General features: G+C 35.3%; 2 protein-coding genes across 2 annotated transcripts; both read left to right on the top strand.

Moving 5' to 3' along the window:
- The first annotated feature begins 1,187 nt into the window (after nucleotides 1-1,187).
- LOC120326228 (3-galactosyl-N-acetylglucosaminide 4-alpha-L-fucosyltransferase FUT3-like) lies at nucleotides 1,188-11,757 on the top strand. The gene is made up of 6 exons (XM_039392484.2): nucleotides 1,188-1,567; nucleotides 2,231-2,323; nucleotides 2,485-2,564; nucleotides 8,944-9,063; nucleotides 9,387-9,926; nucleotides 10,565-11,757. The coding sequence occupies exons 1-6, from the start codon at nucleotides 1,295-1,297 to the stop codon at nucleotides 10,797-10,799; spliced, it is 1,341 nt and encodes a 446-aa protein (XP_039248418.2). The 5' UTR covers nucleotides 1,188-1,294; the 3' UTR covers nucleotides 10,800-11,757.
- Nucleotides 11,758-15,166: 3,409 nt separating this feature from the next.
- On the top strand, nucleotides 15,167-20,173 carry LOC120326255 (alpha-(1,3)-fucosyltransferase fut-6-like). The gene is made up of 6 exons (XM_039392514.2): nucleotides 15,167-16,665; nucleotides 17,279-17,368; nucleotides 17,598-17,677; nucleotides 17,920-18,039; nucleotides 18,536-19,075; nucleotides 19,482-20,173. Exons 1-6 carry the CDS (start codon nucleotides 16,279-16,281, stop codon nucleotides 19,714-19,716), a joined length of 1,452 nt encoding a protein of 483 aa, XP_039248448.2. The 5' UTR covers nucleotides 15,167-16,278; the 3' UTR covers nucleotides 19,717-20,173.

Below are 20,173 nucleotides of genomic sequence, written 5' to 3'. Positions count from 1 at the left end.
TCTCGTTATTAGTTTGTTCATTAGCGAGGTTCTATCGGTGTGGTCACTGGCGAAAAATTACATGAAACGCTTTATCCCACATTTTGGACTAAACATTGTTTGTACGCAGGTGAAGGTAAATATAGAAGATTACAATTAGTATAAACGGAATTAATTTAGGGCTTGGTAATAAAATGAAGTGGACTCGATATTGAATCCGAAATCATAAATATGCATAGACTTGACTCAAAAACAAATCCCTAAGTTCGGCATTCGGTTGTCGCAATTAAAAAAGGATAAAATCCAAATGGGAGAAGTGGCTGAAATTTCTTCCAATACAATGAGGTGATTCGAGTTGAAAGGCTCAAATTATGACTGATGAAATACGTACTGACATATTGAGATGGTTGATGTTGCTAAAATATCATGAAAACGGGTTAAGATTTAGAGTTTTTGTACTCGAAAGTATTGCAGATGAACAAATCATTTTGTTTCCTCGTTACTATTGTTCCTCGCCCCTATAATCTCGAACAATAAACAGCAACTTACTTGCGAGTTAATCATTGTCTATTCTAGTTATGGTTTTGCTTTAGTTTTATTTTACGAGATTTGTTGCTTGATGTTATTAATATTAGTTAATAGATAACGATGTAATCTAATTTTTAAAATTAGATGGTAGTAATTCAAAGATATTTGGAGTTGATCAGATGTCGCGACTATAAAAATTTGAAACCTACTGATTCTAAAAAATTAGACAAAAAGACGTTGTGCTTACGAGACGAAAATTTAGGAAAAAAGTCATTTTGAAAATATAAACTGTTATGCGGAATACACACGAGCATTGTGGTGAGTGGCAGAGATTTTTCAAAACAAACACGGCCAAGCAACACGCCTTTAACAAGGAAAAATTATCAATTGTTTTTATTCTCGATTCGATTCCTTCCTTTATGCTGTCCAGTATATTACATTACTTAAGTAGCGAACTTAATGTTTATTGTCTGTATCGCTGACAGTTTCATTCATATAATGGTGTACGTATAGATGTCGTTTTGAGTTCAATTCGATTCATTATTTTGGTATAATTTTCGTTTTAGGGGGGAGGGGGTCATTGAGATTTGTGTAGATTGTAAAATATCATCTTATTATAATAGATACTTTCAAACAGGTATTTTGGCAGAAACTCCAACCTCTTCACTCTCATTTATCCAGCGTGTTTTAATATATTTACTAGCATGTAGTTTAAATACTTCTGATCTGAACAAATATTGACCAAGAAGGGCACGGAATTTCACGAGATATTTTTATCAGTCTGGCAATGCAGTCAAACTCCAGAAAATTTCCAATTCAGTTTGTTCTTTTCTTGACCCTTTTACTCGGGGTAGTGATTTGGATATTAGCTGTGTCGCGTAATTGTTTGTACGAAAACTACTCGAAATATTTTGTTATGCCGGTCAATTCGACAGAATTAACTTCAACATTGCAAATCCAATACACGGAGCAGTGGCCTAAAAAGGAAAGAACAGATTTCAACCTAACTGTATTACAAAATAAACTCGAGGAGAGACTCAAAGAAGCGACAGATAAAAAGGTTATTCCTATATTACTAGTTAAATGATTAAAATGGTAATATATCTTTGGGATTGTTTTGTATTATAAGGAATGACATGTGGCTTTTCATAAAAATCAAAAGGTAGCCTTTTCAACTCACGAATCTGATTAATTGTTAAGTTACTTGGCTTCTTTAAAATATTATATTGCCTTCCATTATAAACCAAACTACATAAGGATAAAAATTGGTCGAAATTGTGTTTAGCTACTATTTATTGATTTTTCACATTTTTGAACGAAATAATCAGCTTAATATTTCCATTTACACATATCAACATAAATTACCAAATTGAGTCTAACGTTGGTTTGGAAATAAGTTCGTCGCAAAATCGACTGCAGGTTGATTCGAGGCTCTATTAGGCCGAATTATTAAAAAACTACTTTAGTCAATCGGAAACTTTAAAATATTTCAATATAATCATGATCGCGAGCAATCAGTTAGAAGCAAAGTAGACTCATATAGCGTCATTTGTGACCAAACTTGCGAGTAAATACTGAAATGCAATGAGATGCTGAGATACTGAAATATCTTTATTAGAACAACTCCACTTGACTCTATAGAGTAGTTAAACATTTCCCCTAACTAGATCATGTAGGCCTACCAGAAACATTTCATATTAAAATTTCATTAAATTTTTTTCAGATTATCGTGATATGGACAGCCGGTATACCTTTAAAAGGTGGAGTGGTTGGCGGAGTATGTGGAAATTGCGAAGTTACTTTGAATAGAACAATGGCAAGTCAACAGCCTATTTTGTCTAATAATCTGTAGCGCTGTATAGTTTAAAAGTATTTTGCACAAATACATTTCAGAAAATTTGTTCCCCGTTATGTATAAATATTCTTATATATTAAATTCAATAGTGTTTATAATTTATTTTTATAAATGCATTTCAGATATCTGACAATAAAACAGCCGCAGTCGTTGTGTATTTTACCGGTGCTACACCAGAAAATATGCCTCCGCTAAGGTCGAGGTAAGAGTAAATTGAGATTTCTTGCACGTAATTGACAAAAATCACTTCCGTAATCACGGCAAAATCAATTACGTAAGGAGTGAATTCAAATTAATTTTATTCTGATTTTTGTCTTTTGTGTTAGCTTTGGTTTTCCTTTATCACCTTCGCAAATTACCCGTCCCATTTTTATGCGATCAATTTTATCATTACCGACACTGGTATACGGATATTTATGGAAACGATAGTTTTTTTAAATCGACTTTCGTACTGAATAAAAATTACGGGTTTCTAGTTTATTAACCAACGACGAGCGTATTCTCTCGTTTGATTATACTTGCGATTTCCTCGCCACGAAGACCTGTTTTTGGAGCGTTTTCTGCATTATCCGACATTACTGCCTTGTTATCATTTTATAATAATAATTATTGATGTCGACTTATTGACGATATTCCGAGTACCATGCTTGGGGCTCCCGAAGTATGCGAACCAAGATGGCGGATATCGGAATGTAATATGTGTACTAGGTTAGGGTTAGGCCATAATTTTAGGTATAAATACTACGGGAAGCTCTTGGCTAGTCTTCGAACTGATAATAGGACTAAAATAAGGAAAATTAGAAAAAAATTATCGCCTAACCCTAACGTGTTACCCATGTTACGTTCCGATGTCCGCCATCTTGGTTCGCATACTTCGGGAGCACCCCATGCTTCATTTTATATTTAATCATGTCGCGGACTGAATGTTTATAACATAATTTGCGATAAATTTAGATCAAATAATATTTATTTGCGTATAATTTAAATACCGAACTTATATGATATGCCTTCTCCGAAAATACAAAGTTATATCGCAAAACAATGCATTTTGTGACATTTATTTTACACTCACGACATTTATTTGCTAACTCAAGTCGGCGATCCTATCGGCCAAGATTGACACAAGTTTGGTCGAGTGCCGGTGTTATTCAAGTCGACGATAAATCAAAATAAGTTGCTGCATTTGGTAAGACAGTAAATCATATATGGCCGAAATATTGCGAGGAATTGTGAAAAACATCATGAGCAAGGCCAAGTCCGGACTGATATATAACGATAAAACCGTTAACAGAACATCAAGATTTTGTAATAGAAAATGGATCTCGCACAGAATAAGCACACTGGCTCATATTTGATTATATATGATAGCAGTTAAATTTTTAGCGGTCCGCGAGGAATCCATCGTTTTGTTGTTTCTCTGCCGTCTCAATCGTTTTACCGATGCCGAAAAGACGAAGTTGCGTTGGTTCATTACGCAATCTCTCTTTTGTCGTCATATTGCTATTTGATAAGCGCGACATTAATTATCACGGCGTGGTATTGGCGCGAGTGATCAATCGCTCTTTTCGCTTATTTGGTTCCAGTTCGTCGCGAAAGCTCTTCGTTAAATTTCACAAGATCGTCGTGTTGAAAGCTTATGGATATTTTCCTGTTTATACCCCAAGTCTGAAATAAAACAGCCAAAAACAGTATGATATTCCATGTTCATATATCAAGTGTTGATATCAACAATAAAGAATGGTTAAGCATTGCTAATCCACACTTGGTGGGGAATTCCCACTATTTAAACGCGTGACTATAAAATAGAAACGGAACATATATACCATAAGTAACGGAAAACTGGAACAAGTAAATAATAAATAAAAGCGGAACATATATACCATAAGTAACGGAAAACTGGAACAAGTAAATAATGAATAAAAGTAATAAATGGGTAAAAATGTTTGGTAGACCATATTTGATAGATTGATCTCCTGCGTTCATTAGTCATTTCACCTGAAGAAGTTGAAACCGGGCGTGTTAGCGTCCATCGGTCTTAACACAATTCTTTCCCCTATCTACAGTTATTATGTACATTGGCCATGGCCATGCTAGATAAGATGCGAGAGAAGTTGAAACCAGGTGTGTTGGCGTCAATCGGTCTCAACGCAATTCTATCCCTTATCTACGGTTAAGTTAAAACCAGGTGTGTTGGCGTCAAACGGCTCTACTCAGTTCTTCCCCCTTAACTACGTTAATAATTTACATTGGCCATGCCAGATAAGTTGATAATAGGTTAGTAAATGGCAACGCGTCATGCCTTCCTTCACCTACGTAACAAGAGAGAGAGAAAAAAGAGAAAAACGGCTGCGAATACCGGAACTCTAACTTCTTCTACTTGTTAAGCTTTCATTTTTCGCAATCGACGAAATTGACTGCTTTGAAGAAAGCTCGTTTCAATGCAATAATTACGACTTTACGTAATTCGTAACTTCCCTTCCGTAACTCCAAATAATTACGTAATTCCGTAAATCCGTAAATTACGTGCAAGCCTAAATTTGAAAAATAACATATTTGATAAAACTTTGAAAACTTGCGCTGCGAAGTCGATATAGACTTATTACTTACCGATTTTAATCGGTAAGTATGTTGATAGGTATTTGTATGTCTGTCTTTTGTGTGTATGTCTGTTAGATGCACACGATATCTCACGAAAGCGAGATTGAATCTGCTCCAGATTTTGCATGTGCATTCATCATATCTCGGACCAAAGGCCTATTCATTTAGGGCGAATTATGTCGTATAATTAGCGATTGATCCCCTAACTTTCGATCGATAAGTCTTCGGTCTCTGACCGATATTCTCGTGTTAGTGTGTTGTTGAGATGTTGAGTGATGAAGAATTTAATTTGATCGATTTGTTTTTTGAAGAACATGTGAAGTTTTCAAAAGTCGACATTGAAAGCAGTTAAAATATTCTGTGAAGTTTCTCGAGTTTATAATTATATTCAAACGGTATTCTGTTCCCCATTTTAATAATAGTTTAATTATCCTCAGATGGCATGGAACAAGAAAATGTCCCATAGACACGCCTGGTGCCTACTATCACAACCAACTCATATTCAATGGCTGATGGTTGTCGTGGAGTCGTTCATTATCACATTAAAATCGCATTCGCATGTAGGAAACGTTTATGGCACCACAACGGCGCCACAATCGTATAGAAAACGAAGTCCGACGACAAACGCGGATTATGTTGAAATCGCCGATTGTTTTCGTCAGTGCGACGTGCTATTCAGGCCGTAAACGCCTGCACGCCGGTATCTTCTTTAAATCATAAATTTTCTTCAACATAAGCATCGGCGATGGATTGAATATTTCATGCAACAGAAAAATTACTATCCGCAGAAACAGTCGGCTATTTAAAGGAGTGGCGTGATCGCGGCGATTGTTTTAGAAGTCGTCGTAAAAAAAAAAGGTTTTGGTTTCGATTCTTGATCCCCCACCCCCCCCAAATTTTGCAACGCCTCTGTAGCATCCATGACAACAAGTGGCTTTCAAATTTTTGTCATTTTATTGTTGGTGTGTGACATTTACAATAAATCTAGCATTCTAGGAGGGATGAACAAATGCAGCCTATATCCATTCCATATATATTCCAGAGTATATTTCAGATCATCCTTTTAGAACGTATTCTAAATAGTTAAGTATTCGGTTTGGGCCATCACGCTGAAATATAGAAAGTCACTTTAGCAAATTCGCTAAAGAAGCTAATTTGAGAATATGAAATGATAATGCGATGAACCCCATACAAGTTATTCTTTCCGCAAAGGTTTGTGCTTGATTAACAAACAGTGACCAAATAGCACGAAAAGAATATGAAAACAGTACAAGCTTGTACGTGTAAATGAAGGAAAACTGTTTAACTGTTCAAAAACATCAGATGGAAGTAGCACTTTCGCCTAAATAGTTATGTCATGCAGTCATGAAGCAGTATATTCCTTCATAATCACAACCTCGTTCACGTGTTTTCCAGTTTAGCCATATCTCAATTCTCTATAAGCATGGATTGCGGTCGAAGAGACTCTTTAACATTGACCGGAGGTTGCCGGAACTGTTAGATCATTTAGGGCAATCAGTGACAAATTGAGATAATGTTTTATTATCACGCTATCATTTAACTGGATCAATTTCAGTATATCATTTATTACTTGCGACCGGTGCCACAGATTGTTTTGAACCAGTGGAATCCATACGCATTTGAAATAATTTCGTCACAAGACGTTTTTCATATTTTTATCAAATCAAAACAGTGTTTCGAAACCCCCCAGCCCTACTCCAGACTCGATATTATAAGTGTCGCTGGTCCAACACCCCGCGAGGACGGATCATCACCACTTCCGTTACATAAAATACATTAGGTCCTATTGTTTAAAGCCGACTGAACGAATACATGTTGGTGATTCTGTGATCATGAGACAAAATAGAAGCAATAAGCTTTCTTCAGCATGTAGACCTGAGCCTATGGATGTTATAAATGTGAAAGGTTCTATGATTACTGCTCGAAGTTCCAATATTGGCAGAAAAACTATAAACACTTCTCTTGTTGAAAAAGTTAATGATTGTACGTTTCGTAAGCGTTTTACAAATATCACTGATACAGATGTTTTACATGATAATGATATTACTGATGATACTGTTAATTTGAATGTTGATAATGAAACAGCAGATGCTATTGCTGAAAGTACATACTCTTCTGTTCCCCCTGTTCCAAGTGTTAGAGAGAGATCGTCCTAGAACAGTGGTTCCCAACCGGGGGAAAATTTGGAGGTTGCAGATGGGAAATTGAATGCTCCTCTAAAAATGTACGCACAACAACACAATTATTGAATATTACACAATGTAAATCACAACATATGCCATGAGGCGGAAAAAGATTCCCATGCAATTAATTAAAACTTTAGTAAAATATCACGTTGCTGGGCATGATATTTTGATCGTGCTACGCAACTCATTTTGATCTTTGGTCGGCCGATAACAACCTCACAGACATGTCTCGAACGAACACCAATGCTTTAAACGTTACGCAAGAAGATTTTCGTTGCAGAGCTGCAAAAGAGAACAGTTTTTATTGTCTGTCTCAGAGATATTGGGTAGGCACGCGCTCCGATGAACAAATATTTGACCCGTCCCTTCATTCTGCTAAATTGTTAATAAAAGGTAATAACTTATGTAAAAATAAAGTACGATCATAGTCATCTCGGCTACGGCTCGGCTAAAATGCAAAATAAAAGCAGGATGAGATTCGACAACATGGGCAATTTCAAATGAGTTCAAAAGAGATATTGACTGCGTCATTTGTAGATGTCCTGCGAATAGCAAGAGGTTCCATAACATCGGTGGGACATAAATGAAACTTTGTCTCGTGGAGTGTGATGATATTCTGCAGAGCAAGTCTGCGGCGTCAACAATGAACGGATCTCCTTGTCGGATAGCAATGCGCATTTACAAAAATAGATTCAGACTTCCTGTCTATCATATAAAAAGAAACAGGAGGTTTGATATGGACGGTGTAATATAATGTAAACTTTAATGCGTTTTTTTGTAATTTTAAGCGTTGAATTGTTCTATTCGATGACTAACACTGATTTTCTTTACACGAATCGTCACTGTCTTGAGATGCTAGACGGCTCGATGAATGATCTCATGGAGTTTTAACCTTTACACCAATTGCAAGCCTTTATCATAGAAAGTCATATACTGTATACCAATTATTATTGACAGGAAAATTATTCTTTTTAAATAAGTCCATATGTAATGGGAGATAACAAATCAGCCTAATCGGAAGTGGGAAATTGAGATAAAAAGGTTGGGAACCCCTGTCCTAGAAGATGTCCAAAAGTGCCAAGTAGATTTGAAGATTTTCATATGGGACGAATTTCAGTATTGACTGTTTAACTGTATTCTGAAAATAATGTATCTTGTATTTGCATTGTATTTAATGAAGTTGATATCGATATTTATCTGTGTAAAGACTTGATCTAAAACCTTTGTGTGCTGAATCTAATAATTTGATATCAGATCTTCATATGTTTGTCGTGCGTCGATGTTAATTTTTGTGTTGATTTTTTTTTTATTAAAGTTTGGAGGGATGTGATATATCTTTGAACTGTGTCCGTTCATGCCTGAAGGTGACTTTGAGTTCACTACTTATCACGTGTACTGTGTGATACATTAGCTGTTATGAGTTGTTACTGTGTGTGTTTATCTATCTAGAATGTGTTCGGTTTCGAATGTGAATGAAGTCCGCAATAGCAATATAATTGTGCGTGCTAACACACCACCTTACACATTACTCACACACCTCTCTGTTGATAACTTTATTTTTGTCTCATTGTTCGTATTTAAAGCCAAATATTGTCTAATTCATTGATTTGTAATGTTTTAAATCAAATTATTTCAAAACTGTTGGCTGACGTCATTTGCGAAACCCAGGGAAAAGGGCATTCATTTTAGGTTTCGTCTGTGTTTGACAAATCCCTTTTTATTCAAAGTTAATTTATATGTCTATGAATCATTCACGTAAAGTATTCTGTTACTCAGGAATCCCAATCATTTGTATGTTTACTGGACTCTGGAATCTTCTTCATCCGTGCGCTTCAAATATCACAGAAATTTGCGCTACGAAGATGAATATGGATTCAACGCAACGATGACTTATAGGTACGTTTTAAAGTAAATACTCGCATTGACTTATCCCGGTAATATTTGAAGCAAGCAAACAACAAAGTTGACATAAGACCACCGAGTAACAGTATTGTAGTCTGTCTGGAGTCAAAAGTAATTTTTTTATCGTTTTGGTAACAGCATATCCAACACAATGTTTGCAAACCGAATGGAGTGGTGGGAATGGACCAAACAATGAGCCTAACTAAATCAATAGATTTGAAAGCCTACAAATTAGGCATGTATATTTAGCAAAACTTGGAGTTGTTTACTTCCTTAAACGCAATAACTATGTTTATTATACACTTATAATTTTACAGGAGAGATTCAGATTTTCCTGACAAACTGTATTCGGCCAACTCAGTTATGGCAATCGTTAAAAGCAGAAACGTCCCGAAAGCGGAAGAATTACTCAAATTAAAAACGAAAAAATCTCTTGTTGTAGTTTCCGATTGTGCTCAGCATTCAGTCGCAAAACAAAGGATAAGGTTAATAAAAAAAATCATTGCAAAAGGTTACGAATTGGAAGGATACGGCGGGTGCTTCCCTAAACAGGGAAAATTTGCGGATGGAGCAAAAAGGGATTCACAAGAATTTTTTCGCGCAATTCGTGCTTACAAATTTTATTTTTCGTTCGAAAATTCTTATCACTGTAAAGACTATATTACTGAGAAGTTCTTCAAAAACGCATTTCATTCGTATACTGTTCCAGTAGTATGGGGAGCAACCAAAAAAGATTATCTTGCGTTTGCACCAGCTGGATCTTTCATCTATGCAGAAGATTTCGAGACATCGAATGAACTTATTGAATATTTAAGATATCTAGATCAGAACGCCACTGCCTACTTGGAGTACTTCCAGTGAGTTTTTCTTTTTACATAGTACATTAGTATCTCGTTTAATCGTTTCTGATAGTTCTATTTCTATCGGCTCATAACTATAGTTGCTACTTTCTCACTTCGTTTTTATCAGTAGTTTCAGAACAAAACTTAGACACGTAATTACGAGAACTTTACTGCAATTATTGATCCATAGCAGTGTGCTGTATCCCGTTAACCACAATTTAGACCACCCTTGTTATAAGAGATGCCTCGACACCTCTGCTTGGATTTGTAAAATCTAAGAACACCGTGAACACACCTTACTGTAAGTAAACAGATCTAGAGCACGGAAACAGTGGCGCGACAGAACTAGGCTAATCAAGAGTACCTCGCGGGACTAATAATTACAACAAATTGCAATTTTTTATAAACACCATTACACAAACACCCCGACACGTCCTCACACTGCTACTTGCATGAAGGATTATATCTATTCCTGAATACGCTATCGTAGCTTTTATTATCACCTTGTACATCACGTTTTGAATTATGAAAAGGCTAATAGTTTTGATTCATTCAGTTAATCATGACAAATGAAGACCAAATCCCAGATGTGCACATTATGAGCTAGTTGCTTAAAATATACGCATAATATCAACATTTAAATTACATTGCAGGTGGCACAATATGGATCCAGATATGGTCCCTGGTTGCAAAAGCATTGGCCGTATTTGTCAACTATGCAGAGCTTTGTACGGAATTAACTTTGATGATATTCACAATCCTAATTTTGATCCAGAAAATCATCCAAGGCCTTTATTCGATGACGGCGTTTCTTATCGACCTGCAATTTCCGTTAGAGACTGGTTGTATCATGAGGACAACAAAGAATGTTTTGATAAATATTATTGACATTATTTTATATGAAAACAAAAATTTCACCTAAACTTTAAACATTACGCCATAATTTTTAAAGGGGCAATGATTACAAAACATCGCAGACCATTGTTCAATAAAAAATAATGAAATGATATTATCATTATATTCATATTAAATTGGTACTTTACAGAAGCATGTATGGGATGTGGCATATTTGTAAAACTTCTTAAATATAATCAACCCCCGAAAAATTATTCTAATACTCACATCCCTACTCACAACACTGTATATCAGTGCTGAAACGATGTTTTGTTGCAACATGCTACACAGTTGCATTATAGTGAAGTTACGGAAACGCAATGAATTGGAGAGATATAGCGACGGAAACGGTGGAAGTTGTGCTCGATAAAACCATTGTATAGATAGCGAATATATAAAACGTGTCGTGTGTTGCTACGTGTAATGTGCTGAACAAAATTATTATGCTATATAGCGGCGTAAGATAAAGACATGGCGATTATGTGGAGACAGAATTTCAGCAACATTTGAATATAATGTCCAGATTAGATCGAGTTTAGTCGATATGTTTATCTGGTTTGAATGGTACTAGATGATTTGAAAGAAATTAAATATTGCGTTCGACCATATAAATAGTAATTGAATTATTGTATTTTGTTTAGTCAATATATATTTAAAGTATCACTATGTTTATTCGGCAATCATACGTCTACTGAAAATTGTTTTATTCGGTCTAAAATTGATCTTGTATATTTCATTTAAATAAATTCATCGAATACTTGGTCGCAACGCTTACAACGTCAAATTGCACAAACTGTCCTTATTCCTTGAATGTTGCTTGCAAGAGAAATGTGTGTTAGTAGTCGTGACGGCCACGTCTCAACGTGTGCGATTGAAGATTTGTATTAAGTCATGCAGTCCATCGAACTTCGATTGGTTGCCACTGGGCTAGAAAAGGTCCACTGACTCTAAAACAATAGAAGACCGTGTGAGACAAGGTAAGAACGTTCATTTAGAGTTAGACAGAGTCTGTACATATAGCAAGACATGCTATTTTACGTTGTTACCAAAAATGCAACTAATAAAACAGGGGTCTCCAACTCAAAATAGGTCGCAGGCCACTTCTTAAAATCTATTGACGACGCGGGCCGCAAACCAACAAATTAGGTACAAAATATGATATACAAAAAATGGTATTCCAGTAGTATGTGCACTAAGATGGCGGACACTGGGACGTAGTATATGTACCAGTATAGGATTAGGCCATAATTTCAGTTACAAATACTGCGGGAGTCTCTTGGCTAGTTTCTAAACTTGTAATAGAACCAAAATAAAGAAAATTGGAATAAAATTTTGCCCTAAACCTGAACCCGGTACACTTGCTATACGTTCCGGTGTCCGCCATCTTGGTGCACATGCTACGGGAGAGCCCAAAAATAACAAGGAAAATCTTAATATATTTGTTGAAATTGCACTTGAATCTTTCACTATAGGGGACATGAAACATATTCATTCACTTGTGCTGGATATTTGCCACTGTTTTGTAGAGGTGAGAGACTCGATGTTTGGCCTTATTTAGCGTAGTCTTAAGACAGCATACAAACTCTTGTCCGTTGGTCGTGTGCGAAAGGCTGATTTGTTAACTTTCATTGTTGAAAAATAATGCTGCTATTACTTCACAAGCCTTCAACATACACCCTTTTTAAAGCTTCCTTCAACCAAAGAACGCGACGATTTCGTAATCATCTCACTTATGACAAAGTTTTCACCGAAGTTTCACAATTTTTGTTTGTCTGAGAAAAATTTTCTCTGTTTCATCAGTGAAAAATTTAATTGCGATATCTTTTCGTGACAAATTGTTTCAGTATAGCCGTGGTATTTTACCTATGTAATCAGTCGTGTCGTAATATAGCCGGATGTTGCATTCCTTTTGATCAGCAATAATTGCACAACACACGAGACACTGAACCTTGATATTATAATTTCAGGCAAAATAAAGATCCACCCACTCCGAATTCCTCCCCTACTTCGCTTAAAACTCTATTTGAATTTGTTATTCAATCGTTAACGGAACCTTTGCTCGTAATACGTGCAATTTGTACTCTGACTTTTGAACATTTGAACTAGTTCATAATGCCTATATGAGCATCACAATGATATTAAATAAGTACGAAATATAATATTACTGCACGAAAGTACAAAGTGAAGTTTCCTACCCTATTGGAAAACGTGGCGTTAAACGAAGTACGATTCTATTCAAAGCAAGGCGGTAGGCGCTCAGGATTTCCACATCGTTACTATCCATAGAAACTTTCGGATCTATAACGGCAGCGTGATTAAGTAGGCGGGTTATCAAAACTGCCCGTTCTTTTAAGCGCTGCGCGTTTCGTGGACATTCTCGCGTGAGTGATATACTGTAGCCCTGGGGTGGCCAACCAATCAGTGACCAAAAGCCACATTTTGTACTTTATTACAGCTAAAAACCACATTATAAACATTAACACACACGGACAAATGGTTTGTTAGAAAGAGTAATTACTTCTGCAGGGGGAAGCGATTACGGAATTTTAATTTTTGAGGTAGTTCACGAGATTATCGCGACAAATTGTAAAATACTAAAAATTTCTCAACGATTGGCGCGTTTTTTCGCTGATGCCATGGAATTGGAACATCCATCCGAACTTTCGACGAAACGCACAACTAGGGTGACATCATAACGCACGTCACAAATTCTATCCAGATCGGTCTATATAGCAGTTCAGATGCTACGGCTAAACACACAGATAGACCGGCAGACGGAACGACTGATAATAGGGGTCTCCTAGAGCGGAGATTCAATATTAGACACATTCGGTATAGATCTGCAAGGTCATCCGAGGTAACATTCCACAAAGTACATAACGTAACAAAATATCAGTTGGTAGTAAACGTTATTCGTGAGTCAACAGTATTTCTATTGCTTGTGAGTTCTAAAAACTTGAGAACTAGGTACAAAGTCAAGTACGTCCGCGATTGATATAAATCTTCGATTTATTTTGTAGTTTAAAGTGTTGAAAAATCATAAATTGATTCATGTTACTAGATATAAAAAAAACGTCTTTATACTGCTAACCCTCGATTACTTTAGAGTCGATTTTATTGAAATTGGTTAGATGATATCTGATCATGTCTGGGTAATAAGGAATATATAATACTTTGGGGTCAAAATTGATCAGTTGATCAGTTGTTAGCAGGAGAAAATATATTATTTTGTGATCTATTGTGATGACTGGTATAGATATTTAGGATATGGTTCCGGGTACAGCGTAGCAGAACTTGAGCCGTTTGTGCGTCTTGGCGTCAGTCTTGAGACTGATAATATTTGCTTTGTAAATCTTCACAACGTGATCTATACAATATAACCAAGATTGATATTTACAAAGAAAACATTAACCTTTGTTATATTGTATAGATCAAGTCGTACGGATGTATTGAAATATCACTTGAAATCTCGTCTTCACGAAAAGATTTTTGACTTTCACAATACAGTATTTAATATAAGGCGAAAGAAGCACCAGGCAAGACAGGTTTTTATAACTGTACGTAATGATTTTAGTGAGATTGACAATATTTTAAAATAGCGTCCACCGTTTCATTACATAACCAAGATTTGGTCTCCAATGCTTTTTGTTGTTTTTAGTTGTTTTATTTTAGATAATTGAACGAATTGAATTATTTCCACATGAGACTCGGCGTCATAAATATCACGCGTACTGTTTCAACGTTGTAATTGTATTATTCGTCAGTGACAAAGCAATCTCTAACCCAGTCGTTCCCAACCAGTGTGCCGCGGCACAATATTGTGTCGAAAAAATATTTTGGTATGCCGCGAAGAGATTTCATTTTTGAATTTATTTCAAGTGATTCCAATCTATTGGATTCCACGAAAATTACCCCACGGCTTTTGCTAACAAACAGAAACGACAAATTTGGGGAGTCGTATTTGGGTATTGTTTTAATTCTAAGTTTTGCATGATGAGGACCAATACAATTTCGTAAAATTAAAAATATGTCAAACAAGGTAACAAATTATTGTGCAAAATTTTTTCTAAATTTGACCAAGAGTTAATATTTGACTAGTAGAATTGTCATTATTGCCGATTTATTGAATTATTATTCGAACTCAAAATAACATTCGGGATTCACGCAATGACTTCGCGGGGTTTTTATTCACTAATTAATACGAAAATAAAACAGACACAATAGGAAAGTAAAATCATAAGAAGGTCAACTATCGTCTTTATAAATATCCGCATTCGACATCAGAAATGATAATATTGTTAGTTTAAAATTGGGACAATTAATTTACAATCGATGAGGAGAAAAGATCAAAACGGAGTGAAAGATAAAAATCAGAATAAATTTTGGATGGCCGTTGTATGTGTATTAAAAATACCTGATATTCGACAATTCGTTAAAAGTATTCCAAATATTCGATTCGATAAAAATATTCTATTTATTTCACCCTTGCGATCGGTAATCATGCCAGTAATCTGGCATGGTAGCATAAACACTGATGCACTATTTCACGAAAGCGTGGTAGAATTGACGATTATTTCATATCTCGAACACAGAAACGGTTATTTTTTGGATAGCTTCTGCGGTCTGAAAAGTCGAATGAACGTATCGACATAGTAAATGCTACGATCTTTGCCATCAAATTATGCTCGGGCCTTGCACAAAATTCATGACGTGGAAAGATTCGTCCATCGATAAAAATAATTGATAACAACTTTAAACCTATTTAGTGTTTTTAGCGATCATAAATAATTGTTGTCATGAAATACGGTTTGTTACGGCTTTCATATCTCTCGCAAGTGCCGACAATAACACTATTGAATGCTTTTGGCAATGGGAGAAACCTATTCAATTGTAACAAAAATGAAATAGGTTGTGCAAGAGTGAAAATACTTGTGATAATAATAAGGCGTAACGTGGAACGGGAAAGGGCGAGAAAAACCAAAGCGTATTAGCGTCACGTATTACCCGTGCAGCCACACATCTTTTACAATAATGTGAGGTGCTCCAAAAGTTGGTCTCGTGTACATTATTGTAAGAAAACAGGTATAATATTGGTAACTATTAACCATCCATTTCAAATACAGGGTATGTCGTATTAACAAGAATAGAATTTCTCTCGTCTGATCTTCTATGTTTTTTTTTTAATATTTCATAGCTAAATGGCTTCAAGAGTAGGATATGTTCCTATTTTGTGATAGATGTGCCGCGAATATTCAAATAGCTCAATAGTGTGCCGCGACATAAAAAGGTTGGGAACCGCTGCTCTAACGTAACTATAGACCGGACGTGCTGCATGTTTGCATTTTGAGTGGAAAAAAGCAAGTACGAGGAGAACTGAAACCAAACTAAATAAAACCTCCAAAATAATTTTGCCATTTACAGAAAGGACGGGAAAACAAATAGTATATAAACAGCTACATGAACATTTGCAACAATGTTAACACACTCTAAAATATGGATGAATCGGATAGGGGGGTTTCTTGTTGGCGTCGCCATCTCCATAATTATCACTACCTACAATTGGCCTTTGAGTAACATTACTACTTCTAAGTACAGCATCGAACAATTCGGGTCCGGGACAACAGCAATAAGGCCACTCGGGCTCCGGCCTACGGCAATTAGACCAACATTGAGAAGGAAACAATCATTCACCAGCGAAACTTATACGAATAACAATATTACTGAAAACAAGGCTATAGATTCAACAACGTCTACAACACATATGGTAACAACGCAAGCACGGCGAGAAAAAATCACTCTGAACACAGCATATCTGGATGCTATTCTGAAGCAGAAATTGCTGGAAGCCACAGAAAAAAAGGTTTTTTTGTTTATCAGAATATACATTACCACATTTGACGTGCAAGCTTTTATCAATACTTTAGATATTGTTGCATAGTAGAAAATCAGATCTTTATTTGGAACTGAATACGTAAAATAGCTGAACCACTCAAATTTATCCGGGGTTCCTCTCTCAATTATTGTTTACAATTTTTCATTATTTCTAACAAAATACGTGCTTCAACTGTAATGCGACAGCTTTTTTTCTAACAATCTTTAAATCACTACTGAACGGCAATATGAGCACATCAGCACAATTTCATTCACAAATTTGAGCAATTGGCAAAAATTGGTCAAAATCCTTATTTAGCATCATCTCACTGAATAGAACGCAAGCATACGCTTATAAAGAGCCACGAGTGAAGTTTTTCAGCCAAATGATTGACGAGCATAATAAATTGAAAATGACCCATGCAAATAGTCTTACAAAGCGGTTCAAGAAAGTTTTAAAAAAAAGGGTTGTGCAAGCGATGTGAGCCTGCTTTCAACTTTGGGGTGGCACCCAAGTACTGGTGTGGTACTCTGAGGATTGCTTATGCCATTCATTTGTTTTTTGTCCAAAAAAATTAATACGTAATTATTTTGTAACACAGATTATTGTTATGTGGTACGGAATGATACAATGGGGCCAATTGAATGCCGCAGAATGTGGAAACTGTGAAATAACATACAACAGATCAAGGGTTTGCACTTACTTTGAAAATATCTAATACTATTATGTAACATAGAAAGGTGGTATTCATTATATGATATACGGCTGTTATAGTTTTATCTGCATGTTTAGCAGGAAACTTCTATATGTTTTACTATATACTTTCAAGTCAGTAACTTTGCATGCCAATTGGTTAATCTTTTGATCATTTCTTCTGTGATATCCTGATGTTGTTACATGTGAGTCTATACTTTTCACAGCTATCAGACGATCAAACAGGAGCTGCTGTTTTTTATTTTGAGGGAATTTCACCACAAACGATGCCACCACTTGCAGAGAGGTTAGTTACTTGAAAAGATTCCATTAATGATTGAGAAAAGAATCATAGATGAAACTGGAGTTACTGTCAATAAATTAAATAGAGCTCAATCTCCGAGAAATTAATTTGAGGTAATGTACCCAATGCGATGATTTATTTTATGGAGATGGGTTTTGATTGAGAGATAATTAATCTACGTAAATAGTTTAGCCACATTAACGACTTTATCTATGTATACAGGACTAAACCCAAGCCTTTTTCAGAAATCCAAAGCATATTTATGTGTTCTGGAGTTTGGAATCTCCTTCTACCGTTCTTTACCGATATCATCGACCCCTTTTTTATGAGGATAAATACGAATTTAATGCATCTTTAACACATAGGTAAGTCGAATACTAAATGAAACTAAATGATATACAACTTTCTACTAAAGATATGTTGCGCTGAGAGGGTGTAGAGCAAAACAGTGCCAAAACCTTTGCCTTTTTAAAAAATAAAATATTATTATAAACGTAAGAGGAACTCTTGAATCTATTACCACGAAGTCCCAAAATCATTCAAGTGTTCCCAGATGTTGTAAAAAGCTTTTCCAATTAATAAAATAAAACAACAAAACATTGGGACATATTGGGTCTCATATGAATTGTAGAAGTTTTGTTTATTTTTTAAATATTAAGATCGCATTTAATTTAGCCTAATTATAGTCAAGGAGATTACTGTCATGCTCAAAACCGCACTTTTATGCACATAAGTGATTTTGTATGACAAACTTGAATTGAAACATCCTAAATTGTTGGATGAATTTTATTCATTATTTGAATTTAACACCTATTTACAAATTATTCAAATTGTTCATAATAAAACTGAATATTTTACCAGACGAGATTCCGACTTTTACAACAAATTTTATATCGATTGGGATATCGGATATGTAATGAATCAAAGAAGAAATAAATCCCCGTTAGAATTACTAAAGAAAAAAAATAGAACTGCTGTCATTGTGATATCAGACTGCGACGTTAATTCTGTTGCAAAACATCGAATGGATATTGTCAACCAAATAAAGAATATGGGATACAAATTGGAAGGCTACGGGAAATGCTTTCCTGAAAGCGGGATCTTTGCTGATGGCGCTGGAAGAGGAAATGACAAATTCTTCAAGGAAATTCGAAAGTACAAGTTTTATTTTTCATTGGAAAATTCCTATCACTGTAAAGATTATATAACAGAAAAGTTTTTCAAGAATGCATTATGGTCCTTTACTGTTCCCGTCGTTTGGGGAGCAACGAAAGAAGATTATTTAGCGTTTGCACCCAACGGATCATTCATTCACGCTGAAGATTTCAATTCATGGAAAGACCTTGTTGATTATTTGAATTATTTGGATAAAAATGACACAGCATATCTGGAATATTTTAGGTAATTTTTGTTACTACGCATGAAAATCTAATCATTGTCGCATTGCGAAATGCGACAAATGATTAAATTCTCATCAAAAAGAACAAACTTGCGTACAAAGATTTGTAAGTGAATACGTTGTTTAAAACTATTGGTATACTAAAAACACTAAAATATGCAAAATTTCTTTTAGTAGTAAAATACAGTTGTTGAAATGAATGAACATTTTGGCATTATTGCTTCGTATGAATACGTGCGTAAGATGTAAATGCCGCTGGAAAAAAATTGTTTCTTTATCATATCATATTTTTAATGTTTCAAAAATCTGGAAGCAAAAAAACAGCAGTATCAAAATTGCATTATAGTATTGCTTTTAAACTATATGGCTTTGGCTGGTAATCATGATTCAACTTTTCGTTATTTACAGTTGGCATCAGATGGATATAAATAAAGCTCCTAAACACAAGGGAGTTGACGGAATTTGTCATCTCTGCAGAGCTTTACACGGAATAAATCACGATGATATATATAATAATAATTTCGATCCAGCAAATCATCCAAGACCTTTATTTGACGACAAAGTGTCTCCTCGACCAGCAATCTCACTCAGAGATTGGTTTTATAATAAAGACAATCAAGAATGCTTTGATAAATATTATTGAATGTAAATGTATTTCTTTGCGTATAGTGAATTCCGTCGAAGAGACCCTCCCCGAAAACTCTATGTGGAATAAAGCTGAAAAAAGCAATCAAAAAGACGTTTGTAGTTCATTGCAAATAGTTCAATTATTCTAGATGAACGGTAACTAATGATCCAGTTACAATGTGCCGTTATAATTTGGACCACTATAAAATAAAAACATTCAACTTTCAAATTATTGCTAGATTCTACATGTTATGCACTTGCCTCGAAGTTGTTACCGGTACCACTTTTTGTGTCTGAACCCAAATATATGAATAATTTTTGTCTTTCCACTAGTGCAGTGGTCGGTTCTGTCTTGTTACTTGATGAACTATTTATTTATACCAATACGTAGTAATCATGATGTACACAATACTAAGAAATTCTGTCTTTGATGTGACTTAAACTAGTATATACATAAACGTTCGCCTATGGTA

Source organism: Styela clava, chromosome 4 (genome assembly GCF_964204865.1).
Source record: "Styela clava chromosome 4, kaStyClav1.hap1.2, whole genome shotgun sequence".
In the NCBI taxonomy this organism is placed as follows: Eukaryota; Metazoa; Chordata; class Ascidiacea; order Stolidobranchia; family Styelidae; genus Styela; species Styela clava.
The sequence above is the reverse complement of the archived record's forward strand: the minus strand, read 5'-3'. Positions and strand labels throughout refer to the sequence as shown.

What these genes read in the sequence shown, in the direction of transcription:
- LOC120326255 (XM_039392514.2), top strand. Translation starts at nt 16,279, where the DNA reads ATGTTAACACACTCTAAAATATGGATGAATCGGATAGGGGGGTTTCTT. An exon ending in TAACATACAACAGATCAAGG is followed by an intron (nt 17,369 to 17,597) that starts GTTTGCACTTAC and finishes TACTTTTCACAG; the next exon opens with CTATCAGACGATCAAACAGG. An exon ending in AATGCATCTTTAACACATAG is followed by an intron (nt 18,040 to 18,535) that starts GTAAGTCGAATA and finishes ATATTTTACCAG; the next exon opens with ACGAGATTCCGACTTTTACA.
- LOC120326228 (XM_039392484.2), top strand. Translation starts at nt 1,295, where the DNA reads ATGCAGTCAAACTCCAGAAAATTTCCAATTCAGTTTGTTCTTTTCTTG. An exon ending in TTACTTTGAATAGAACAATG is followed by an intron (nt 2,324 to 2,484) that starts GCAAGTCAACAG and finishes AATGCATTTCAG; the next exon opens with ATATCTGACAATAAAACAGC. An exon ending in ATGCCTCCGCTAAGGTCGAG is followed by an intron (nt 2,565 to 8,943) that starts GTAAGAGTAAAT and finishes TCTGTTACTCAG; the next exon opens with GAATCCCAATCATTTGTATG.